The sequence below is a fragment of the Drosophila arizonae genome, chromosome 4, assembly GCF_054131065.1.
Source record: "Drosophila arizonae isolate 15081-1271.41 chromosome 4, UAZ_ARI_1.0, whole genome shotgun sequence".
In the NCBI taxonomy this organism is placed as follows: domain Eukaryota; kingdom Metazoa; phylum Arthropoda; class Insecta; order Diptera; family Drosophilidae; genus Drosophila; species Drosophila arizonae.
Window position 1 is genome coordinate 8,587,906 of NC_142924.1, and position 24,808 is coordinate 8,612,713.

Below are 24,808 nucleotides of genomic sequence, written 5' to 3' on the forward strand. Positions count from 1 at the left end.
TTCGATGATTATTGGGTGTAGAAATCATGTTATATGTATGTATGTATATTACAAATGCGCAGCATGCGACACGAAGACCTTATGACTTGACATTTGACTGTAGTTCTGTGGTTACGTTTGTAAACACACACATACACACACACACTTGCATTCGGGGCACTCATACTAACACACGGCCTATAATTTAATTAGCTGTGGCCTTTCAATTGCGTTCATTATAATTACATATATTTTTATCAGCAGTCGTGGGGTAACTGTAGACGACAGTCGCTACGACCAAGACGGGGCCCATGTGCGGCCTTTGTCAGTTGTCAATAAGTCAAGTGATGTTAATTAATTGTGGGTGATAGTGGAGCTCTCTCTACGTGCCGTCGTCCACAGTTAACCTGCTAGAAACAGTTAATATTTAACGCGCACACAATTAAGAACGACATATACATATCTTAATCTATACATATATCTGTCGATGTACATATGTACGCTCTTACGTAACAGTGCATTAGGTCCACTCAAGCATATAATTGAATTACAATCCGTGACTCAAGCAAAGCTCAAGAAAAACACCAAACCGCAATATTAATCGTTTTCATAATCTATGTGGGTATTGTGCGGCATTCCAGCTAGACAAAAACATAATAGATTATGATTTAATTATACATATACATAATTATTTAAATAAATTAGAAGCTATATCACGGCAACTAACTTAGCCCAAGGAAACGTTTCTTACGTTATTACTAATATTAATAAGAATTCGATGTGTTGCTGCTCTTCAAAATAACTTGGATTTCTGTATCGCTTGTGAATTGTTGAAATGATGCTTGGCAATTGTGTGGGCTATGCTGCCTGGACGCACCAGCTGACGTTGCAGTGCGTCTCCATAGAGTTTTACAAGTGAAGGCTCGTCTTCTATGGGCTCTAGATAAGCCTCCAGTCCGCCGATCAACTGGAAAGTGGAACAGTATTAGGCGATATGTAAATACAAGATATTTGCAGCACATACCAAACTCTCATCACAATTTAAAAAGCGCATTGCCTGCACATGCTCGGACCAGATGCGTCTACGCCACTTGTTATCATACTTTTGAGCCAGCGGGAGCAGCACTAACGAGCTAAATAGCTCATCGCCATAGCTTGCCGCTTCGAAGTGGTTTACAAACAGATAGTATAGTGGTTCGAAATTGGCCTTGTCCTCAAATGTAGCATCAAAGTCGAAATGGTGTGTTTTATTCTGCGTGTAGAAATCCAGCAATTGCGCGTGTAGTAGCTTATGCAGCTCTGGTTCCAGAAACTGACTATCGGGACCCATAAAAGCTATCATCAGATACATTAACTTTTCAAGTGGACTGACAATTTGCAAACCCTGCTGCTCTAACTGCTGGACAAAGCTGAAGGTCATGCGTACCACCTGATTTTCTGTGGGAGGCATTCAATTAAGGCGAAGTAAATAGAAATAGCTGAATATTGACTCACCTGAGTATATAACCGCAGGAACCTGCTGTACATTTTGCAAATAATTGTTAAGCAGCAGGCGTAATTGAAAATAAGGCCAATCAGGCATCAACACAGGCGCCTGAGTATAGCAGAGTGTCAGCGTGGGATCTCTGTTTTCCTGCATAAGAGAAACAGTCAATGAAGCACTAACAAAAATAAAACAATATAAACTCACGGCTATAAAATGCGAGTAGACGACTTCCTTGCAAGTTTGTTGTAGCAGTTGCAAAGACTTTTCATCTAACTCCACATACTTCCCACTAAAGATGTACCGTTCGAATATGCTCTTCATTGGCTTGGCCTGTGCAGCGCTCAAGGAGCACAGATAGTTATAAACGACCTGAAGCAGTTGCGTGCGTGACAAATACGTTTCAAAGCCATCGGTGCTCAGTAGCTGATAGACAAACTTCAGTTCGCTGCGAGCAAAAAAGTTGCTGGCCAGAAAGCGATTCAGACGTGTGCTCAATTGCTTTAAATACTCTGCCAAAGGCTCCAGCACAGCAGGTTGGAGTAGCGCTTCGAATAGTGGCTTCATGCCATCCTCCAGTGGTGGCTCAAGCAGAGCCCAAATATTACTCAGCAGCTGCACTGGATACGTGTCGCTCACAATCAACTGCGGCCCGTAGTCGTTCATTAACACCGCCCCCACATTCGGCAATGGGGCGTGTACATTGCGCCGATCACTGAAGCTGCGTAAAATTATAGAGCTACGTCTATGTTTGATTGAGAGGTAGTTATTAAAGCTAATTAATCAAGAGATCGCCTGTCAACTCTACTCACGTCAACTGCTGCACACATGCAACAAATCCAGCTGAGCAAACAAATTCTGGCAGAATTTTGCGCAGAAACTGTGGAAAGGACGCGGTGCCCAGGTAACTATGACGAGAGAACCAGCCAACAGCATACAGCAAAGCACTCAAGAGCGTCAGCTGTGTGTACTGTAATATAATATATATGAAATGAGATTTATACTTGATGGAATCTCCAACACTTTACTCACATCCTTTAGACCTTCGCTACGCGTCGCCTTGTGCAGCCAGCTGCAGCAGCAGTTGTGCAATGGCTCCAAGAACAGTTGCTGTGCCTCAATGTCGCATGCACCGCACTCACCGCTCGCCACAATCGCCACCACAACGGCAGCTGCGTGCTGTCGTATTAGCGCCGAACCGCCCACCTCGAATACACAATGATTAAAGTGCCAGTCAAGTATCTGACGGAGCGCAGGCAGGAATTGTCTGTAGAATAATAGGTATTATGATTCCGGCATTTATCAACGTCAAGATCATTAGCTATATAAATAGACATATTTCCAAGCAAGCCTTAGTTTGGGGTTGACGGGCAATAGCTACTTGTTTGAGAGTTTAATCCGGACTTATTGAGCAGTGATAAAACTTTGGATATTTGCGCAATGTACTCCAAAACGTTAAGCGTAACGTTGGCATTGCTTGTTTTGTGCTGCGAGATAACGCCACATCAAGCGGTAAGCTCCTATTGATTGAAATCTTATCCTATGAATTTTATATAACCAAAACTACCACAAAGTTCGATGTACCTGAAGTGGTCAAAAAACATGTGAAAAAATTGCATAAGCGCTGCATGGCCAAAACGGGCGTCAGTGAAGGTAAGCAACAGGTGAAAGCCCTAATTTAAAGCTCGCTTAGGAGGATTTTTTGCTTGCAGAGATACTGGAACAGGCCCAAAAGGGGAATCTGCCAAACGATCCAACCTTTAAATGCTTTTTGCACTGCATGTTTGATATGTTCGGATTGGTATGTAAAATATGCATAAGACTCCACAATAAATTGCATATAACTATTACTAATAGATCGACAGCGATAATGTTATGCGCCTGGAGGCTTTGCTTGAAATATTGCCAGAAGAAATACATGATAAGATTTTGGCTTTGGTAGATGCATGTGGCAAGAAAAGTAACTACGATTATATCCAAGCGTTTTGTTAATTTTAAAGACTAATTTTTTTGTTTTATCTACTCGACTACAGAGGGAGTTGACGGCTGCGATACCGCCTATCAGTCGGTCGAATGTTACTTGGCTACGGATGCACCTTTCATGCAATCTGTCATTATCGACCTAGTTGGCTAGCAGAAAACTTACTTGAATGATTCCCGATCTATGATTCCCAGTAGCAGCAGACAACGCAATATGCGGAGCGCCTCGATTTGAACACGTATTAATTTGCCCTACATTGGATACAAATTTAATGTTACCAAAACTGAATTTTATAATTATGAAATTTGCAGAGCCTTCTTACCCTTACGTTATCGCGATTGAATAAAAACTCTTTTAATCTTTGGATTAATGTTTCATTTGCCAATTGCTTAGCTATATCCAAATGCTGGCAGATCAGAACGCGCAACAGCTTTAGGCAAAGATATTGAGGATAACCGTAGAATGAAGACTCTGTTGTGCCCGTAGCAGCTGTTAATAAACAAATACATTTATATATTCAATATTCAATGAAAACGACTAGGATTGGTAAAAATCTTACATGCATTAGGCAAGAAGTTGTCCAAAATTACATTCAGCATGTCTTTTTCCTGTGCCACTTGCCTGGCCGTAGGTAAGTTTGTTCGAGCAATACGTATGAGTATCTTCAGGCAAGACTCGACAGTGCTGTTCTCTGGACGTACTGAGTTGAATATAAATCTTTAAGCAGAAAAATGCTTTAATTCATATAAAATAATATAGAGTTAATGCATACCGAATGCGCTTTAAAATATTCGTTCGTAGCAAGCAGCTGATTAGATCAGTTTCTGCCAGCTGGAAGTCATCCATGGACATACGGCTATCTCGATCTGACTGATCGTCATCAACATCTGCGCTTACTGCCTTCGAGTTGGAGCGCAACAGCGCCATGTAGCGTTGCAGAAAGGCCACAGAGTTGGGATCGCGCGAGTCGTCGCCATCTGTCAGCACTTGCAGCGTTGGCTGCCAATGGCAATAAGCGTTCTCATAGATATGATCGAGCAAAACTTCATCCGTTTCATTGTAGCACAGCCGAGCCAAGGCCCTACTGACCACTTCCAATTGTGCTGGCGTATTGTCATCTAGGCCAAAGCGTAGCAGAAAGAATATTTTGGAAATGGGCAATGTCAGCACCTGATCATAAAAGCCCTGATTGTAAATGCTGAATATACCAGCAATTGCGCCAAAAGCCGAAATGCGTTGCTGCAACACTGTCGAGCTGAAACAGAGTAATTTCATTATAATGGCTATACATTTTATAGACAAGGCAACGTACCGTGCCAGACGAAAGAGTTCCTGCAATGTATAGCCTGGTCGCTCAGGCTCCTCACCATGCAAATACAAATCCCGATCATCAGTATTCTGTGGCAATTCATCAAGTGAATGGGGCAACAGAACGCCCTTCCAATCGAAGCGTGCATTGAATTGTTGACCAGGCTTAAGCTGTGCTATTTTCGCGGGAATATCACGCATCCACGCCAGTTTGTGTTCCTCAACTAGATTGAAATTCAACCAATTGCCTTCATCACTTTGCTGCAGTAATTCGTGGGCTGGATTCGAATCGCTTAAGGCAGCGATTACTGGGGAATCCTGATGAATGTTAGGTAGTGGCTTTGCCGTAGTTGCTTTAGCCGCTTGTATAGCACGCTTTTTCTTCAGCAATTCAATTAAAGCGGGATCTGATGATGTACAATCAAATTTAATCCATAGAAGCATATAACATTGTGCTCTTTCTTACCCAAAGAGCTCAGCAACTTTTGTCGCTCCGCCAGGATTTCCTCTTCGCGCATTTGAGATAGAATATTCTGATTTTCTTCATGAATTTCCTTTGACAGTTCGGTATCTTGGATTATAGAACTAGTTTCCATCTGTACTTCATTATGTTGTGGGTCTGAATGACTGCTGTTGGCGTTTAGCTTTTCATTTTTATTGAATTTTTGTGCAAAAATACTCTTTGACTTGTTGTTGTTTTGCTTTAAAGGAGACAAATAATTAAAGCTGTGCGGGAGACATGTTTATTTGAATACATACCTGATTTAGCCGATGTTCTCTTACGACTTGCCGCGGCGCTCCTTCACGTCTTTCTACAATTTCACCCACAACATTATTTATCAGCCCAAAGTCTACCTTTGTCCCACGAACATCTCCCAACATATTTTCGTGGATTTCGTCGAGCAGCATTTGTTTATTTTTTGCATCTTCAGCAATATGAGTAGACTTCGGCGTAATTTCTGGAGAATTTATGGCACTTCCTTGGCTGTTAAGCTTAGCTAGTTCTCGTTTTTGAGCAAACAATGATTTCCCGATAGCTTTAAAAATATTAAATTTACGTTATTTTTTATATTTTGGGCATAGCATCGACAGACTCACGCTTTTCCACTCGTACAACAGTTGCAGCTGGTTGAAAATTTGGATTTTTCTTACGCTCCGCATTGAATTCTGCTGCCATACGAAGGACATCTTCTTCGCTCTCTCCAGGTTTAAGTTTATTAAACATTTTGCATTTGTTGTTCCAAACAAAAAATTAAAAAGCCGCATGCGAATGGTAAATCAGCTGGCTGCAAGGCGCATCAATAGAGATGAGCGATAATAGTATTGCAGAATTTCATTTATCGATACAAAAATTCGTGCGATACTTCAACTATCAATGAACGACATGTTTAAGGTTGTTTTCCAGCACTTGCCACTACTTTTGCACTTAATTTAAATACATCCGTTATGTCTATAAAAAAAATAACCGTACGAAAATGTCTACAAACTTGTGAAAATAATAAATTTATCTATAATCTTTCATATAAAACTTACTTATTGCCATTTAGGGCAGATTTGCAACACAAAAATAGAAAAATTATAATTTTAACGTATTATTTTTTGAACGTAGTACCCGTGTTGGCATTGCACTTAAGCAGAGCCTGCTGTGCAATCAAAGTATCCTTGTGTGGGAGTGCCGCTATTTGAAAGAATGCATCGATTCCCTCCTTAAAAAGCTCTATCGCTTCATTGGTCTTCTGAGCCTGCATGGCTTCGGCAGCCTCCCGGTAAAGTTCCTCTATTTTTATAAGCTTGGCGACGCTTTCCTTCAGCGAAACATTTTTGCGGCAGCGAGGACAGCGAACGTCCTTAGCCAGATCCTTGGGAAACTTGAGCAAGTTCACACAATTTGCCGATGTGCACCTGAAAAAAATATAAGACTTACAAATACTTATATAATGTATGTATATAGATTCAGCATACCAAAATCTGACTTGTTTATCGATCTTCTGCAGCAGAGGCCAATTTTCCTGGCAGGTCATACAATTGCAATTAAATGCGTATCGTCCACGCAACGATCTCTGGCGTTCTTTCAAATTCATCTTGGTGAATATGGGTCCATAATTTACGGCGACTATTTCGTTAGGCCGATGTGGCTTGGTGGCGGACATGACCAATTTCTTGCCCACGAAATAGCCCGCCACACTAGGCCAGCATTCGTGGTTGAAGTAGGAGCCAGTGCCATATAATCCCGCACCCACATAGACGACCTTGCAACCCTCGAAACAGTGCTCATCGGTCACCATGGTATGATAGATCTCGTGGGCATTATACTGCAGGAGCTGCAGCAATCCCAGCAGAGCGGTGGCCACCTGCAGCTCCACAGCAGTGGGATTAACGCCTTCGGTCTTGCGCCGCCCAAAGTACTGAGCCTTCTGCAAAACGCGCATCAGAAATCCCGCCATGAGTGAACGCTGTAGGTGGTCATCCGCTTCACGGACGTCCTGATGGGAGCACAGGTGCTCAAATAATAGATTTGCCGTTGCCAGGCCATCATCCAAGCTAGGGGCTTGTGTAAAGATTCTCAATGCTATAAAGCAGAGTATGGACATACCGGAGCCAATGAACAAGTCCATAAATTGGCACTCGAAGCGATGATAAGTCTCGCAGGCCTCGCCCATGCATTGAGCGCTGCAGAAGGCAATGCCCGAGCAGCGCAAACAGGGCACAGGCGTATGCAGGCTAAAGATTTGATTACGTTTAATAAAATTAAATATTGTCAGCTCAGATTTTACTTACCGCTTGAAGCAATGATGACAATTGGTGCCGAAGAAGTTGGGCAGGAGACACGCAGCCACAGGATCCTCAGCGAGCACCACGTCTCCAGTCTTCAAGCCCTGATCGGCCACTACAAATCGGCCTTTGTCCTTTGTCTCCACCAGCTTAACCACTTTGGCTGCACCGCTGAGCTCCGGATTCTCGCCATGCGTCAATGCAGGAACCACCTCCGTTAGCCGCTCTCGCTTGGCAGGCTTGATCAGAGCAATCTCCTTTCGAGTTATAGTTATAATGCCAGTATTGGCTCCTGCCAGCTTCTCTGCGATCTTCAAAGAGATTTCAGCGCGTGAGCTCTCAGCCATAGCTACAGAATTGATTTGTTGATACCAAGCCCAGTTCAGAGATTTCGAAATACTTGCCTGCATAAGCCTTCGCCATTTTGCAGTAGTAGTCCACGTTCTGTCTGGACTCTACTCCGAAATTGGCAGCCAGCTTGAGGTCACTCAGAGCAGCCTCGCCCTCGCCCTGGCTGATTAGAATGTTCGCACGCGTCAAATAGGCCATGGCCAGAGTCAGGCCATGATCAACGCTCGTGTCCAAATTAGGAGCAGGTGCTCGCATTACAGCCAGATTGGCATGCATCAGCGCCTGCTGGAGCAGCTCCTTGCGATCCGCCTCAACCTCCGCATTACTGCTCATCAAATAAAACTTATCTGCCTGTGCGCGGCGCTGAGAGGAGAGGAGTACGTCTTTCTGCTTGAAAACTGGCTGCACATGCTCCAAGACGCCCAGCACCGGATCACAGATCTCTCGATCACTGAATATAGACAAAATGCGTGCCGCATTCGATTTGAGCTTCCCGAAATAGTTTTGCAGCCACTTGTCGCCACATGCATCTTTCACATTCAGATAGAATTCGTTGAAGAAGCCCTTCTTATCGGACTGCACGGTCCGTGTCGAGCAGATCTTCTGATAGTCCGGATCGTAATCCATGTTCCTTTGACAACTTTCTCACACTCGAATTATATAAAGATGCAATATGACTTCACGTTGCAATGGCAGCTACAAGATTTTCAGAGACGTCTCGCTTTTCCGCTGCTGCTGAGTATTGGAAACAGCTGGCGGGCGGATGCCCTCCAAAAATAGCACCGAACATTTGGTTCGCCGCGTTAAAAATAATTGTTTAGGATTCGTATTCGAACTGGTTGTAGTTCATTTGTGTTTTGCTCGAATACGGTCTTCTGTCCCACAGTTGCGCCAGTTCGCCGCTAGAGATCGCCAGAGTGCTGAAAGGTTGCGCATACGACACGTAGTCCGTACGTATGCCAGAAATGAATACGTATATACGAATATGCTTTGCATTTATTATATGTCGTTTTTATTTGTAACTTGAGTAGGGCATACAAATCACATTAAATAATGTTTTTAAAAATTAGCTAAACGTACAAAAATATAACAATATACAATATATATATGTATATATATAAATATATATGTACGCATGTACCATATATGCCATTATATTCGTATATTAAATAGTTAATGTTGAATTCAATTCAGTAATTTAGTGGAATATCAATATCAATTATATTCATAGACTGTTATATCCATATATATATGCTAGATAAATATTAAACATACATAGATTCATGTTTCTATTCGTATAATCTGCAACTATATATTTGGAAAGAGACTTCATATTTTTAAGAATAATAGTTTTGGAATCGTGTCTAATATATATTTGCTATCTAATAAAATAAAATAAAAAGTCCTATTGAGCATAACTCGGATTATATATACTGTTTGATTTTCAGATGACTTTGCGTGGAATTTTTCATTCCATGACTAGAACTATGTATGTATATTCCATATTAAGCCAATATGCAAATTGAACGATAAACAATAAGAATATTTGTAGTTTAAAGTTTGTATTTATTTGTTTGTTTTAAATAATGCATATGAACTTGTCTGTGATTTCAAGGGGTGAGTGTTAATTAAATAGGTGAAATGGTTGGGTGTTCTTCTTGTTTCCTGAATATGATGTCCAGTATACAGTTTACAAAAATGCGTAAGTAATTAATAAAGAGAATTCACAATATGAAGTACTATTTTCACTAAAAATGTACATAAAAAATTCAATTGACTAATTAAAAATAGGGTACAAAAAAATAAATTTTAGAAATATTTTAACTTATTGTGGGTTTGCTTTTTTACATTCTTTCAAGGATAAACTACTTTCCGCTCTTTGTGATACATATATATCATAGATATATGTATTTAAAATAAATATGATTTTCTTTGTTAATTTTAGTCACAATTAATCTCGTTGGCTTCGCTCGCATCTCTCACAAATACAATCTAAGAAAAATGTCACTAAACTTAACAAATAAAATGCTACAAAATTTCAGCCTCGCCGTCGAACAAAAACTGCGACTATTTTTTAGGAGCGCATAGGTCGGTCCTTGCATTATATGTATGTATGTGTAGGTATATATATGCATGTATATTATAAACTATTATCATCACATTTCAAACGTTAAGTATTAATTGTTATTTCTGTAATTTTATGCTAAACAAATGTCTTTTGTGTACAAGCTTAAAACGCTCCTAAGTATTCATTCGTTTGATTCTCCACACATTTTGGATGTGTTTTTGTTTAAATTTTTATAATATTTTTTCTTTTTTTACTTTTGTAGTTTTGCATTTATTTGTTACGCCTGCCCCAGCTTAAGCACTTGGACTCGGTAAAAACCTTGTAGCCTATAATAGTTGTCTAGACACGGTACAGATTATACAGTTAACGGAGACGAAATGCTTACATAAGCCTTTTGTTGCGATTCGGTTTGCTTCGTCGCCATCTCTCGCAACTGCACTTGCTCGATTTGCTTCATTGTTTGTTTCCTTTCTTTTTGGTATTATAGATAAAGCATTGCAACCGCATGACTTATCCGAAACTGCTCTCTGGCGTCATCTACCTGTTTTCATTTTAATTTTTAAATAAATTAGCACTTAAAATTACAACGGCGTGAGCCTACTGTTGATAAATTAAGAAACTTCTGGGTGATCGGTTTCGTGCCCTGTTCCACGGTCTTAATGTTCACATCTTCCATATTTATAAATAAATTAGCCATAGTATCACTTATTTTGTATTTTTAGAAAGTAATCAAAACTAATTTAACTATAAATTATCAGAAATATATACCAAGAGCATGGAAGAGGCTTTTTCTACACTTAATGAAAGCATCTAATCATTTAACTTATAGAGAAGTCTGGCATTGCAGCAGAGAGCGTATCTTCTCACCTACCACTACTATACAAAGTAGAGCACAGCACTAGAGTCAACTGCACACGCATTTGCACTCGCACTTCGCACATATTAACGGCATCCGCACTGCAGACGGCCACGCAGACGAAGGAGAGTGTGAGGGGGTAAACAAATCACGACATCTTGATGCCCAGTGCTCGACTTGTATATTCATAGACAACATAACTAATGGAAACGGCGGGCAGCACCTTCAGGAAGTTTGGCGTGATGCCACGATACAGTCCCGCAATCCCCTCTTGCCGCACAATCTTGCGGAACAGTCCGGTCATTGTCTCTTCGTTGCTCCCCGCATCGCAGCTTTTCAATGGAATTTGTGTTTTGCGTATCTGGCTGGCTACCGTTAGGGCGGCTAAATAAGTGAAAAACATTTCAATTAGAATCACAAATGAAATAGGAGCAATTGAAAACAAACCTTGTGCCTGTAGCCGCGTTCGTACCAAAGCCAGTGGGTAGGAGCACAGTTGTCCAAGCGCGCTCGATGTACTGCCACATGCTAACAGCACCAGGAAACTTGGCTGCTCGTTGTTGTCGTGGCTCGCTATGTAGCGTCGCTTGAGCGTTTCGTAGACGGCCAAATCAATGCCTGCATAAGGTAGGATGCCAAGAATATTGGGTACATATCCACGGTAGAAGCTGCGGCCGCCCTCTGTCTTGTAGATCTTAGTCGCCGCATCGGCTATGCCCGCGTATTGACCAGTCGTGCGTAGCGCTAGACGTGTCTTTAATACTTCCATTGGATATATAATGGTCTGTGAGATACCTCCAGCTGCCGCGCCTGCATAAAAGCGTTCAACAATGGTCATTTGCCGTGTCGAGTCATTGCCTCGTATTAATCGCTTCATCTGCTCGTAGGCAGCAAATTTAAGCGCTGTTTCTGGTGCAATTTTGAGAACGTTTATGCCATTGCCTCGCCACATACTGCTCACGCCACCTTCTTTAAGCAACATTTTCATACCATCTGAGATTCCAATTTTACATGATTGCACCTGCAAGCAGATGGAAGAGGATTTGATCAGTATTAACCGACTCTTATCTATCGTATTTTCACTGCGCATGTTACCTGCAGAAACACTTTGACTCTATCCAGCGGAGCTGTGCATGTGCGTGACACTGCGCCAGCGAAGCCACCGGCAACGAGGTGTCGCCACCAGAGACCAGTTTGCATTTCCTTTTGCGTAAAGTCATCAGGTACGTTCATATCCTCGCCAATGTCGAGGTACTGTAACAGATCAAAGTTGTAATCGATTAATGACACGAATTCTGGAATAATGCTTAGCCTAAGCTTTAATAACTATTTAGAAAGGGACATGGATTATGAAAGAAGATACTGAATTTGAATCGAGCTACGGGCATACAAAATAAACAAACTAAGATTCAAGTCAGACCAATTCCGTATCCGGGAGCTTAACATATTTGCCCAATAGCAACATCACCGACATCAGCCATCCTTGCACGCCCGCCTGTAAGTATTCCATTAGTTTTGGTTCATGTTTTGCAATTATTCCAAAGCAACGGCAACAACTAGGCAACGTAAGACATCTTGCTGCCACAAGATGGTCCAAGCAAGCTGTTACTCTTGTGTCCTCCTCCGTTCGCCCTCTACGCAACAGCAAAACAAAACAAAAGCCAAAGCCAAATAACAAATTAAAACGCAATGCGGAAGACCATTTCAATACGAACACGCAACTAGTTCTAAATTAAGAAAATTTTGCAAAAAGCAGCGACAGCAAACACTCGTGCCAGCAAATCCTCGATTCCCGTTGCCCACTAGCCCCCATGCGTTTTATTTTGCCAACTGTGCATATATTGTGTGTGAGAGAGTATATAATTCTATTATCTATATATGTTTTTGTGTGTGGGGTATATGTATATACTATATATACATAAATATAAATGTGTCTGTGCAATAATATGTAATACCAATTTGCGAGATTTCTGTTGTCTAGCTTCTGTTCTAGTTTGCCTGTGAGACGTGCCCCCTACTCGCTTACGACTGCGTTACGTAATTAGCTAATATAATGTGTTCGGCGCATGTCGGGTAATTCAATTTCGGCTTATTTTACGCTCAATATTCGCTTAGGCTTCATTGCTTTCATTTTTGCTGCTTGGCGCTGATAACAAGTGCCTGATAAGCCATCAAAGTTGAACGAAATGTCAGCAAAATCGTCTGAAGGTGATAATTAGTTGCCAAGTCTTGTGATTTTCAAAAGCTATTTCATCAACAAAAGATTTTTTTGAAATCAAATATTCCCAACGAAAGTCAAAAGAATATTTCGTCTACAGCTGTAATACAATTATCCATTAAACATGGGCAGATAACCGCAGTTCAAGGATAAAACAATTGAAATCGTTTTGTTTTCAAAGTTCATTTGCCTCTCAGCTCAAGTCACAAACAAAATTACTTCAATGACACATTCTGAATGCGATCTATCCGCGAGTGCAAACATCACAGAAGGTCAAATTGGCCAAAAAAGCTAACAGTCTGCTATACTTGAAATATATATGTGTATGTCTGTATATAACAAACTAAATAGCTGTACAGTAGTAAAGTATATGAATTAATGTTCGTTTTGCATGTACATTCACTTATTATGCATGTGCGAATGAATGACACTCAAAGGAGGATGTACAAAATATTAAAAACAAAATTCCATTTGTCATGTTTAGCATCTTCTCACCCCAGCTGGAATATTTTCAAAAAATTTTGTGCTTTGCTTTTGTAAATTGGCGGAACAATGCGAATGCTTGAATTTATTTATTTGTATTCATATCCAATTTGATTTTAATTTTGTGAATATGTTCCTTGATCTACTTCGTCAAGAGATCATGTGAAGAATGTATAAATAGCATCGAATTTTCGCGAATTTTCCTTTTAGAAAATTGTCAATTTACGCATTCATTTATTTTATTTTTTTATTATTTTGAATTCAACTTTGGAACGGAAGCAAATATATTAATAAATGAGGCACATGACAGTGAAAAGCTTTCTATAAATTAAGTCTATTTATACCATTGCTAACATTCTTATCGCTAGCCATTGTGGAATGTCTGAATGAAGTGAATCTGTAGGTATAAATGAGCAGTGAATAGAAGAAGTAATCAATGTTGGTTTATTCATAAAACTTGATGGCCCTGCGGGCTTTACCAGTTTACACAACTCAATACAACAATGGGGCAGCAATTAAATAGCAGAGAGAAACCCCAAACGAAGGCCCACTAACAAATTCAGGGCATGAAGGCAAACTAGACCAGACACAATGCGAGTGCCTTGGAGAGGCAGCTTCGACAACGAAGTGGAGATCATGAAGGTGCAGCTTGAAACCGGATAAGCTAAAATAAGGTAGCTGACTCACGAGGGTACTTTTAGCTGGAATGCAATGCATGGGTAATACAATCAGCCTGACCAATGACGCAAACAGCAAACGTCAGACGGAGTGCCTGACACGCAATAAGAGATCAACAAGTTTACAAACATTTGACGTCACGGCGTCTAATAAACACACCCACACGTGCACCAGACAGCCGTGACTCAGTGAACATCATAACTGGCTAAAGTTGGCCAAGAGCAAATCATAATGACGTCGCGGAGCGCTTGGCAACAGCCGCTGCCACCGCGAAACGAAACCCCACAAGGCACCGAGCGAAACAAATCAGCATGAAGTGCGTTTGCCCGTCCCTTTCTATGTGAGTGCGAGAGAGAAACTGTGATTGTATTTGTGGTAAAGTATGTCGTAGACACGTTTTTACGATCGACACACGAAGGCGAAGACGAAGACGAAGACACAGACGCTGACGAAGTCATGGGCAATGGTGTCGCGGGGGTAAGGCAAGTAATGGGGAGTCAACCGGTTCCATATCAGCGCTTTGCTCAACAACGTCGCATTTTTTGATTCGTTTTTCGACACGCTGTTGCCATGCGCTCAACTTGCCTCGTAACGGACAGCGAGTCGCGTCGGATTGTCGAGAGTTGAATTTAGATGCCACAAGACAAGTGCAGCCGACAATTGCAGCATTCAGCTAAAAGCGAGCGACTGCAAGGCGAAGTACAGCATGTGCTGGCACTTTCTTATGCTGAACAAAGATTATCAAGCAATAGATTGAGCGTAGCTCGAGAACACAATTCACTGGAACTGATAAGATAATTCGCAAAAATTTTAGACGCGTATGAGTCAGCAGTAAATTCTAGAAATGGCAAAACCATAAAAAAATGATGTATATACATATATATGCATGTATCGCGGGGGATATACATTTCACTCTAATCAGTTATTGCTAATTGTATTAGTTAATTTGCTATACTACGTATCATATGTCGACCTACCCGTCCCATCATGTCGCGGAATACGACAACGAAATCCTCCATCATGTCACCAGCGACTGCCATCTGATGTATGTTGTGGTAATCGACTGGCAAATTGTATTGGTAGGTATTGTTTCGAAACATTTTGACCAAGTTTTCTTTGATTTTATGGTAACACTCTGCTCATCAATGACACCCACTGCGGGTGTGTGTGTGAGGATTAAGTCACAGTTATGTGTAAATCTCGTTACAACGTTTCCGTTGGCCAATTTCCGTTTTATAATTGCGGTTCGCGAGTGTGTTAATGTGCAGCACAGCGGGCTTTCACTATTTGTTGCAGACTGTTTCAAACAGCTGCAAACTTTCACTAGTAACTCGCGTTAGCGGTTACAAATTTCTTATTTAATTAATATTTGGTGTGAGTATAACGGAATTCCGACTTTGCTTGATTCGTACACAGAAAACACGACGCTTGGTTAAAATTCGCGTTTGCCGTTACAACGAAAGAACGCAGAGCAGTTAATCCGCTTCAGTAGAGTTATATAATAATCGCTGAGAAGAGCGAATGGAATAACAAAGCGCGCACAACCTACGCGTGAGCCAGCTGCCACAAGACTGAGAGCTTTTGCGCTCAACACACCGATCGTAGCACCAGGCGTCGCTGCCAGCGTCGCACAAAGTGCAAGTCGTCGCGACGCGCTGCTCGTGCTCGGTATCGTTTTAATCGAACAGCTGTGGCGCGTGGCTCTCTCTCTCCCCGCTCTTCAGAGTCTGCTGCTGGTAAGCTGAGCACAAATGGTAAAGCCACCTAACGTCAGTCACCCAAACACAGTCTGTCACCCATCCTCTCCTCTCTCTTTCAGCACAACCAATGTCAATTTGTCACCCACAAAAGCAACTAAACAGAGAAACACAATGGAAGAGAGCTAAATGAACTAAACTATATTGTTCCACCGACTTATTGAATTGTTTACTGGTTTCTTTTCGTTATTCGCATATTTAGCCAGTTCCCGCCGATTTCACACTTAATCAGGGGCGCACACGAAAGATTTGATGGCAGACGCCTTTGCTGATAGCCACATGACGAGCGTATGACTCTCTGTCAACCCGGACTATTGCGTATTAGCGGACCAAAATGTTTACAGCTAGTTTTCAGCACGATTGCGATTTATCTACTGCAATGGAAATTTTACAGATTACATTACTACGTCACAGATGCTAGGGAGGTCTAATGGGGAAAATGTTTGCACTAAAATTAATAAACAGGTGCAAAGTGCTGCAACTAAAACCAAACTCTAAAGCATAGTTGCTTCGCCAGGGCGTAGTTAAACAAAAGAAGATAAATATATTCTATGTTAAACTATTTCGAGTTATAGAAGCTGTTTTCCTTTCGTCCTTCAGATATAAATGCAAATGACATGTACTATGACTGTAGCATAATTACAAAAAAATAGGTTTGCTTTAATTACTTTTGTTATTTTTTGTTCCACAGCATTATATAGAATTAGATATATTTCAAATATAGACATTTAAAACTTTAAAAAATAATGACAATTTAGATAGAGGGTCAAAAACAGATTAAAATAAAAATTTATAAGAGTTGATTTCGCAAAGAACTGCAAAAGAACTCAAATTTTGTATATAGGAAGAACTAAACACTGTACGAAAAATTTCGAAGATCACGATTAATTTTCAATTAAAAAATTTATTGTTTTTTTTTTTTTTTTCTATGACTGTCTTTGCACAGTCAACTTTGAATTGATCTGCAATAGCTCTCAATTAATTTATATAGTAGAAATGTAAGCAATTGCATTGTTTATCTCTTGTTAGATGAAACAGATACAGATCTATGGCATATGGCTTAGAAACCAAACAATTGAAATTGACTGCTGAGGAAATTAATAAATTGCAAAAGTTCATAAATTTTGTAATAATAGATTCTCTATATTGTGCTCTAAATATAGAGAACACCTCATAGGGCTGATTAAGCACCTTGAAAAACATATGGACCTAAAAATATATTTTTTTTTTTTTTTTTTTTTGTGCGATTGCCAGACACGCGACGACTTTTAAAGCCATAGACTTAAATCAACAACGGAACTATTTATAATACATACACAATTATAGCGTAAATATTTTGCTCAAAAGCCAAACGACATAGTAAATACCCTTATCAGAAATACGCTCAATACTCTTCGATTGCTGTGGAATTTTTTATAAGTATGTATATATGAGTTTCCACAGCAATTATTTTAATTAACTTTCTAGGGTATTCGGGCTGTACGCCTTAGATTTTGCTAAATACAAATGTCAAGATAAGCTTAATTCTGGCTGCTCATTAAATATAAAAAAAAAGCCACTGCGTAGCAACCAAGAACCGGACTGTGCAGATCCAGCTCCTATCTATCTCCTCCTATGGCGCAGTCTCTGTTGCCAGACAGGTACGAATACCACAATGGCCTGTTTAAACTGGTTGACCTTAAGAGTCAAACAAAGCGGGCAATAAACTGCAGCAGACAGTCAAGTGAAAATAAACACAGCATTGGGGGATTTTAACATCCAATATTACTTATGTAAAAGTTCTGGAGAATGTACTAGCTCAATGAAGGCAGCTTAGCAAATGGAAAATCATAACCACTTGATTTCAATTATTTATATATTATAGAGAGTAGAAATAAAATACTCGACTGCCAATGCAAGCAAAATCAACAAAATACATGTAAACAAAATGATTACGCAGAAAGCAATGTCATTTAAATGGATTACCCTCGCTCGACTCATAAACAAACGCAAGAGCAGCCAGCTCATCATATAAGAGTGAAACTGACTGATAAGCGCATGATAAAAGATCATTTGACAGCGAGTCCAGACGCGATCATTAAAAGCTAGTCAAAAGCTTTAACTAAATGATGAAATGTGCCCCCTTCTTACGTCAGCCAATTGGAAAAAGAGTGAAAGAGAAAAAGAGCGTGCGTAAATGTCAAAGAGAGTGGCGGAGCTTTTACCAGAGCTTTTTACTCTTTTTTGCTCTGACCTCCAAAGATACAAGTGCTCATTGGGTCAACAGGGAGCTGCCATGACTGAGTTTTGAATGTCAATAGTTGCTGATATGAGCGAACGAGTGAGGGCCATTCGAGGTGAAAGGAAGAGGAAATGCTGATATGTTTGTGAGTGTATGAATATGAGAAAGAGATGTGTTTGTGCCCTTTAGCGTCTACTTATTTATGTACGACTATTAGGAATAATTTTATGTTTAATTGTAATTAGATAACTTTGACGATATGTACCTTCAAGTCTTCCTCAGTTAGTCAGGAGTGATGTGTATGCAGGAACTACATTTTAAAGCATTATAGTACACATATATGTTTGGTATGTAGGTAAGTTTTTTTTTTTTTTTTTTTTTTTTTTTTGTATAGACGCATATTAACGAAACGAGGAGGGTAAAAAGGTTTAACGATTAGTTTCAAATGCAATACGATAAGATAAACAGCTAAATAAATGTGTCTAAGTGTCTAGACAACGGAGCACAGCAAAGTACAAATTGGCATTGGCTGTAAATGGAAATTGAGCCAAGTTTGCACTAGATCAGCTTACAATATAAACACTGACAGCTGCCTGCGCATACCTTTTCGCCGCTTTCCTTTTCCATAGCCAAACCAAATCCATATAAAGCGATAAATGCTTACACTATTCAATTACTAGCAGCTACAGTACAAACTAAATGAGACGAACGAGCCCCTTCACTTACAGTAGAGTGCCGCCAAAATTTAATCAGATCATGAATGTCCGTCGAGGGCGCCAGTAGCATAAAGTCGCGCCACTCGTTAAAGCTTATGTTTAGGCTACCATCCTTGTCCATTCTGTGAGAAGAATCGTCATGAATATTTATGAATATAACTTAAGAACAAGAGTGCCAACCTGCCAAGCAGTTTTGTAGCCTCGTCAACGTCAATGTCCAGGCCAAGGTCTTTGAACGCAGATATCAGCTCCTCCAAGTCCACTTTGCCTGTGAAACAAAATTGAATATCATATATATAATATAGATAGATTGTCAAGCCAAGTTACCATCCCGATTTTTGTCCAAGTGCGAGAACTGCAGACATAAATTCTTCTCATGCTCTCGCACATAATGAAGAAATTCAGCGAAACCCACATTCCCGCTTTGGTCCTTGTCCGATTGTTGCAGGAATTTCTATACAAAATCAAACAATAAAGCCCATTAATAACTTAAAAATAACTCAAAGCAAAGCAAACAATTGCCAAATTATACACGCGTGACCCAGTTAGTTGGCATCTGCACTGCTTAACCTTGGCCTCCGACAATTGTCGAAAAAGATGAAAAACAACTGCAGCCCATTTGCCAAAATCAATAGAATCAAATAATACGCGGATCTGCTGAGGCATTATGCATATTTCTTCTGGTTGAAGCCATAAAAATATGTCACCCAGAGGCCAATTATGCAAAATTTCATTACATGTTTATGCACATCAGATATGGCGCTCTCGACACTCAGACAAACAGACGGACTATGAGGTGTGCAAAGATCAGAATGTTGTTGGCAACAACAGAAGATTCACAAAGTATTTCTCAATGAATAATTAATGCAAAGGCGTGTTTGATGATGCTAAGCAGCTGCAAGAGATAATTCGCAGTAGGAAAATGTTGTGATGGCAAACCCACCAGGTGATTACGCCATCATCTCTCACTCACCACCGCGTAGACACTGGAGAGTCCAAACTCGTGCAGGGCCGCTGACAGGTCTTGTATGTCGATTTTGCCATCGCCGTCGCGATCCAGTTGGTTGAAGATCCGCTCGAGCCGCTCCTCGTCCTCAGCAGGTATCTCATTGGGCATGATGGAGAGTGGCACGCCCGACACGGCCAATGCCACCGTACTCTGTGGTGGGACAGTGTCGAGATTGTAGGGCGTCGTTGGGACAAGATGCGCATGTTGCAGGTGCAGCTTGTGCAAACTCTCATAGTTTGGACAGTTCGCTGAGTTTATGGGCGCATAGGTGGCAGTTGCCTGGCGAGCAAAGTTGAAATCGTTTTTTGGCTCCTCCGGTGTCAAATCGATATCAAGGCGTTGCGTTTGCTCAGCTTGATGATGATGATGATGATGGTCTTGATGTTGCTGTTGATGCTGCTGCTGGTGCTTCTTCTCCGGCTGCTGCTCAGACTGCTGACTTAATACTAAGGACGCGTTGTTTTCTAAACCGACTTGCTTTTTAACCATTCTCCAGACTCGTCTAAACGTTTGTTCAAGTATTTGTACTTGCTTTTGCAGACGCTGTCCTCAAATGCAGTAAGAGTACTTCTTATCTTTTGTTTTGGTTTTGATTGTCTTTTTTTGTCAGGTCCCTAGGAATACCCGACAAACCTTTCACTTTAGATATATATAGATATTCGAACGGTCGTCTATTCCTATGGCTGAAACATTTTGATTCTGGGCTCGGTAACGTTTTCTAGATAAAAACACAACTGAACTGAAAACTGATGGGCCGTTGTGTAGCGGGGCGTGGCGTCGCACTTTCTATAATGTCTATAAATAAAGAAATTGAAATTTTTTGCTTATTCACATAATATAGATTAAACAAAATATATATAAAAGTACATATGTATATATGTGCGCTTGAACGTTTATTCTAAAGTAAACAAAGAAAAATGAATCCCAGTCAAGCATAAAATCTATTACAAATGTGTTTATTTCCCCCCGCGCAGCGAATCAGCTGCGAGCCTCGCACCCAAATCGGTGCCATGAAAATGAAGTCATTCGTGGATGAGCCCACTTTCACTAAATTTAAACAGAATCGAGGCGGCTGCTGCTGCTGATTGAAGGCTGGACAGTCGCGACTGCTAGTGAATCATTAATTTTATGAATTTTTATTTCTTTCACAGTTAAAAGGCCAAATCGGAAGTTCTGTAGGTGAAGCCTTGAAAATTGACAACTCCCAACCCAAAACCAGGAGAGCGGGTGGGTGGAGGTACGATGCTGGAACTTTCTTTCTATGTGTGTGTGTGTAAGATACTCTGCTGCTGCTGGTAATACAACTACATCTACACTCATTTAAACAGATTGGCCTTCAGTTCTTTGTTGTATAGCACGAGTCTCAAATTTCATGTTAAGTTTTTTTCTTCTATTTGCCAAATTGGCAAAATTAAATTTCTGCGTACGCGTTTCTATGCACACAATCACACTCACACATACACACACGCACAAGCAAGCACGCTGAAATGCTAATAAAAACTCGCTACTTTCTTGCGGGGCTGCAGCGGTTGGCGACTTTTTACCTAAGTTGTTAATTTTATAAAATTAATGTATATTTATGAAAAACTGTAAAATTTAATGATTGAATTCACTTTGGCTCCTAATTAACCGAATAAACTGCGCGCACTGCCAACTCGTATGTCGTGACACACGATAAAACGATAAAAACGCGTCCACTCAGTTTGTTCAAACGAAAAAGAATGAAAGAAAAGAGAAATCATTACAGAAAGTTTCGTGTATTGTATCGATATATCGATATGTGTATAATGATATCTAGTTTCCAACATACGAACTATATCGGTATCGCTATTTGTAATTTCAATTCTAATTCAAATTCCCCCACTTTAACATCAATAATAAAAATAAATGTTTGATTCACATGTATATATATTTTTGCATATTAATTCGCTTTGTATTATTTCTATTCAAAATTGGTCTAACCTGTAAAAATAATGGAAATTATGACTGCTCTTCGTTGGAAATCGGTAAAAAGAGGTTGGAACATAATATTCGTAAATTTACATTAAATGCGCCCACGAATAAGCTAAAGTTTCTTTAACAAAAAGATGACAACAATAAAAAATAATACAAAACAAATCAGGTTATCTGACAATACACTTCAATAATGGTTTACTTCTATTTGCTAATTCATTAACAAATTCCATGCATCATCCTCGGCGCTCGCTTTACCAGTCGACGAAGCAGCTGTCTTGGCTTTCACATTCTTCACATCCAGATTATCGAAGCCTTCGCTTAATTTCTGCGAAGTCTCCTGTAGCTTCATATTTCGGCGAACGGGCTGACCGCCAGACGGTGTATTTTGATACGAAGTCTCGGAATTTTGATAATTTGTGGAATTGAAACCAGCCCAATCGTCGTCTTGGGTGAGGCCGCCAGTGCCTGTGCCGCCGGCATTGCTGCTAAGTTGATTCTGATATGAGCTGGAGCTAGTTAGATGCGTTTTATTATTGGCATTCTCTTGCCAACCACCCCAGTCGCTATCGCCAACACCACTCTGTTGTCCTAGGCCGCCGGCCAAGTTGCCGCCCACCGAATTGGAACGCTGATAGCCATTGTCGTCCAGACTGGGATCGTTGTAGCCGCCCTGAGACGCTGTGCTGTTGCCGCCCGCCAAGTTGTTCCAGCCACGTTTACTTATGTCAGTAACCTTTGGGGTTATAATAAGAATCAAGTTGTCAGTATATAGATATTTATACAAGTGTAATTAAAGCAAGGCACAGCCTTGTCTGGTGTCTACCGACCTTGTAGGCCACATCTGTAACCCCACTCTGAACCGATTCAAGCAGAGTGCCTTCTTTAATCTACAGCGAAAAATAAAACAAAACCAAAAACTCATACAAAATTAAACAAATAAATAAATAAAAAGTAACCAAACAAAGAACAGCTGTTACTTTTGCTTAACGAACCTTGGTCGAAGCCAAATTGACTGTGGTTACGGCCTTTTCCTTAGCAGTGTTTGCCAATTTGGACGCATTTGTGGAGAACAAATTCCAGCCGGATGCCAAAGTGGTCAGCGTGGAGTCTATCAGCTCCTGAGATTGTGTCTTCGGTGGCGGATCACGTGTGAAACCAAATCCAGCATATTTTCCGCCCTGATTTGGTGGCAAGTTTCTGTATAAATAATCAAATCGTTAGCTCTTCAGATATAAATAGTAAATAAGAGCCTACTCTGGCCGAGATGCATTCTCCATTTGACGACGGTTGAAGAACTCTTCCTTCTGATCTTTGAACTCTTGTGTCTGGAACTGCTGATAGCCACCAGCATCGTTGTAAGCGCCTCCACCATTCTGATAGCCTCCGCCGCTGCCATTGCCACTGTAACCTGTTGCATTAGTGCGGCCCTGTGAGCTGCTGTTGGAGCCACTGCCACTGTAGCTGTTAGAACTATACGAAGAGTTAGTGCTGCTCAAGCGTGCCTCGGCATCCTTTTGATTCCAACTCTTGCCCTGAGCCAGAGTTGAAATTTTATCTCGATACAGAGCAGCTGCCTTGGAATTGTATCGTTGCGTTATGGGCGCGCGTTCGTTCCAATCTTCCTGATCCTCTAGAAATTCGCGGGCATTCCGATTACCGCCCACCTTCATCTTCTCCAGCTCGATGTCCTTCCATTTGTCCATGGTTACGGAGCGCACAAATGAGAGATGAACACCCAAGCTGCGATGCTTGCCCGAACACTCCAGACATATCCAAATGCCATAGGTAACCGACACCCATTGCGGATTGTGAGTGCCACACTCGAAGCATTTCTGCAAAACCATATAAATTCATTTGGAGACACGTCAAAACCTGTTCAATATGTAATTTTCTTTCGAAATGTGTATCTGGGTTAGCCTTACCGAATTCTCGTCTTGGGGCTTCAGCTCTTGCAGCACTCGTCGCGTTCGTGGGCTAGCCATGATTGTGGATTAAGTAGCGTCTTTAAACTGATTTTTACACCGCGTTGCCTCCACAGTTGATATCAAAGATTTTTGCTGACGTTGACGTTGGTTGAAATCGTTAGATTGCGATTGTGCCACATTCATGTAAGTTGGAACTACAAGGAGCTAACTCTGATTAGTTTCAATTAAATTAACACATCTAATCAATTTGTGCATTAGTTTCTTTCGCCTTTATTGCAGTCATAAAAGTTAATTGCAAACAAAAAAAAAAATATTAATACAGAGTTCCACTTGGAATGCTCATTGTAAGTGTGGCTGACTCAAGGAACTGCAAAAATGCACAAAGAAAATGGAAAAGTTGCGTTTTATTCGTTACCTACTGTGTGTATTTAATTTAAAATAACAGCAATTTAAATAGAAAACTATTTTAAATTTATTTATATTACATAATGTTAAAATTCGGCTTAGTTAAAATTAAGCTTGTTATGCTAAAAAACTTAATAATTTGCCAAATGAAAATATAATAAAAAATACCAAAACTAATATCAAGCAAGAAGACATAAAATATTTGTGGCAACACTGAAAACTTAACGTGTTTCCACTACGATTTATTTTGCTGACATGAATGTTGCCTTCGCGATAACATTAAATATAAAAAAAATACTATATGTAAACTATGTGCATCCATAGATACATATGTAAATACAAATGTTATTATGCATATACGTAAATATATAACGTATACGTAACCAACTTATTTTAATATGAATTATTATTACCAATTCTCCAAAATAACGACAATGGCAAATACATACATATACCAACACATTCCTATATGTTTAAGTATTAAGCTCGCATTTGAAATCAATTGTAAACTGAATTTTCCTTTGCATACCTTTTCGCTCAGTACTCGAACAAATTTAATTAATTATTCTTCAATTTTGGTATATGTAAAGGTTGTGTTACTTTACAAATTATAACTAATCATGCTGATCTGATTTTCATATT

At 40.3% G+C, this 24,808-nt stretch overlaps 5 protein-coding genes and 1 long non-coding RNA gene across 14 annotated transcripts; 2 read left to right on the forward strand and 4 right to left on the reverse strand.

Moving 5' to 3' along the window:
- Window positions 1-576: 576 nt before the first annotated feature.
- Window positions 577-5,985, reverse strand: LOC108613740 (RNA polymerase II-associated protein 1). Of its 3 annotated transcripts, none has more exons than XM_018007388.2 (14): window positions 5,850-5,985; window positions 5,511-5,788; window positions 5,218-5,452; window positions 4,756-5,158; window positions 4,216-4,698; window positions 4,003-4,160; window positions 3,766-3,932; window positions 3,609-3,694; window positions 2,495-2,729; window positions 2,275-2,432; window positions 1,670-2,207; window positions 1,474-1,612; window positions 1,004-1,416; window positions 577-946 (listed from the first exon to the last, which is right to left on the reverse strand). In XM_018007388.2, the coding sequence occupies exons 1-14, from the start codon at window positions 5,974-5,976 to the stop codon at window positions 773-775; spliced, it is 3,594 nt and encodes a 1,197-aa protein (XP_017862877.1). In that variant the 5' UTR covers window positions 5,977-5,985; the 3' UTR covers window positions 577-772. The 3 variants fall into 3 exon arrangements, with proteins under 3 accessions (XP_017862877.1, XP_089324870.1, XP_089324869.1); XM_089468744.1 differs by having other exon boundaries at window positions 577-620; window positions 731-946; window positions 1,474-2,207; XM_089468743.1 differs by having other exon boundaries at window positions 1,474-2,207.
- Window positions 2,811-3,806, forward strand: Obp69a (Odorant-binding protein 69a). Its single transcript, XM_018007400.2, has 5 exons — window positions 2,811-2,974; window positions 3,037-3,115; window positions 3,175-3,263; window positions 3,320-3,422; window positions 3,496-3,806. Exons 1-5 carry the CDS (start codon window positions 2,903-2,905, stop codon window positions 3,594-3,596), a joined length of 444 nt encoding a protein of 147 aa, XP_017862889.1. The 5' UTR covers window positions 2,811-2,902; the 3' UTR covers window positions 3,597-3,806.
- An 80-nt stretch (window positions 5,986-6,065) lies between the features above and the next one.
- On the reverse strand, window positions 6,066-8,690 carry Smyd4-2 (SET and MYND domain containing, class 4, member 2). 2 transcript variants are annotated; one of them, XR_016270051.1, is made up of 5 exons: window positions 7,928-8,690; window positions 7,530-7,872; window positions 6,714-7,472; window positions 6,285-6,653; window positions 6,066-6,201 (listed from the first exon to the last, which is right to left on the reverse strand). XR_016270051.1 is itself a non-coding variant. In XM_018007393.2 (4 exons), the coding sequence occupies exons 1-4, from the start codon at window positions 8,499-8,501 to the stop codon at window positions 6,344-6,346; spliced, it is 1,986 nt and encodes a 661-aa protein (XP_017862882.1). In that variant the 5' UTR covers window positions 8,502-8,690; the 3' UTR covers window positions 6,236-6,343. The 2 variants fall into 2 exon arrangements, 1 of the variants encoding a protein (XP_017862882.1); XM_018007393.2 differs by lacking the exon at window positions 6,066-6,201 and having other exon boundaries at window positions 6,236-6,653.
- A 729-nt stretch (window positions 8,691-9,419) lies between these two features.
- On the reverse strand, window positions 9,420-21,565 carry SCaMC (Short Calcium-binding Mitochondrial Carrier). 4 transcript variants are annotated; one of them, XM_018007394.2, is made up of 9 exons: window positions 21,425-21,565; window positions 19,845-20,675; window positions 19,199-19,325; window positions 19,052-19,139; window positions 18,882-18,993; window positions 12,219-12,293; window positions 11,894-12,052; window positions 11,246-11,819; window positions 9,420-11,182 (listed from the first exon to the last, which is right to left on the reverse strand). In XM_018007394.2, the coding sequence occupies exons 2-9, from the start codon at window positions 20,367-20,369 to the stop codon at window positions 10,947-10,949; spliced, it is 1,896 nt and encodes a 631-aa protein (XP_017862883.1). In that variant the 5' UTR covers window positions 20,370-20,675; window positions 21,425-21,565; the 3' UTR covers window positions 9,420-10,946. The 4 variants fall into 4 exon arrangements, with proteins under 4 accessions (XP_017862883.1, XP_089324876.1, XP_017862884.1 ...); XM_089468750.1 differs by lacking the exon at window positions 21,425-21,565 and adding an exon at window positions 21,336-21,356; XM_018007395.2 differs by lacking the exon at window positions 12,219-12,293.
- LOC149269075 (uncharacterized) lies at window positions 15,801-24,280 on the forward strand. Its single transcript, XR_016270053.1, has 3 exons — window positions 15,801-15,931; window positions 15,997-18,300; window positions 21,032-24,280. It is a non-coding gene; the product is annotated as an uncharacterized LOC149269075 (long non-coding RNA).
- On the reverse strand, window positions 21,999-24,336 carry ArfGAP1 (ADP-ribosylation factor GTPase-activating protein 1). Of its 3 annotated transcripts, none has more exons than XM_089468751.1 (6): window positions 24,181-24,336; window positions 23,759-23,955; window positions 23,091-23,668; window positions 22,829-23,033; window positions 22,664-22,723; window positions 21,999-22,569 (listed from the first exon to the last, which is right to left on the reverse strand). In XM_089468751.1, exons 2-6 carry the CDS (start codon window positions 23,816-23,818, stop codon window positions 22,045-22,047), a joined length of 1,428 nt encoding a protein of 475 aa, XP_089324877.1. In that variant the 5' UTR covers window positions 23,819-23,955; window positions 24,181-24,336; the 3' UTR covers window positions 21,999-22,044. The 3 variants fall into 3 exon arrangements, with proteins under 3 accessions (XP_089324877.1, XP_017862886.1, XP_017862888.1); XM_018007397.2 differs by having other exon boundaries at window positions 24,177-24,333; XM_018007399.2 differs by lacking the exons at window positions 22,664-22,723; window positions 24,181-24,336 and having other exon boundaries at window positions 23,759-24,139.
- Window positions 24,337-24,808: the final 472 nt, after the last annotated feature.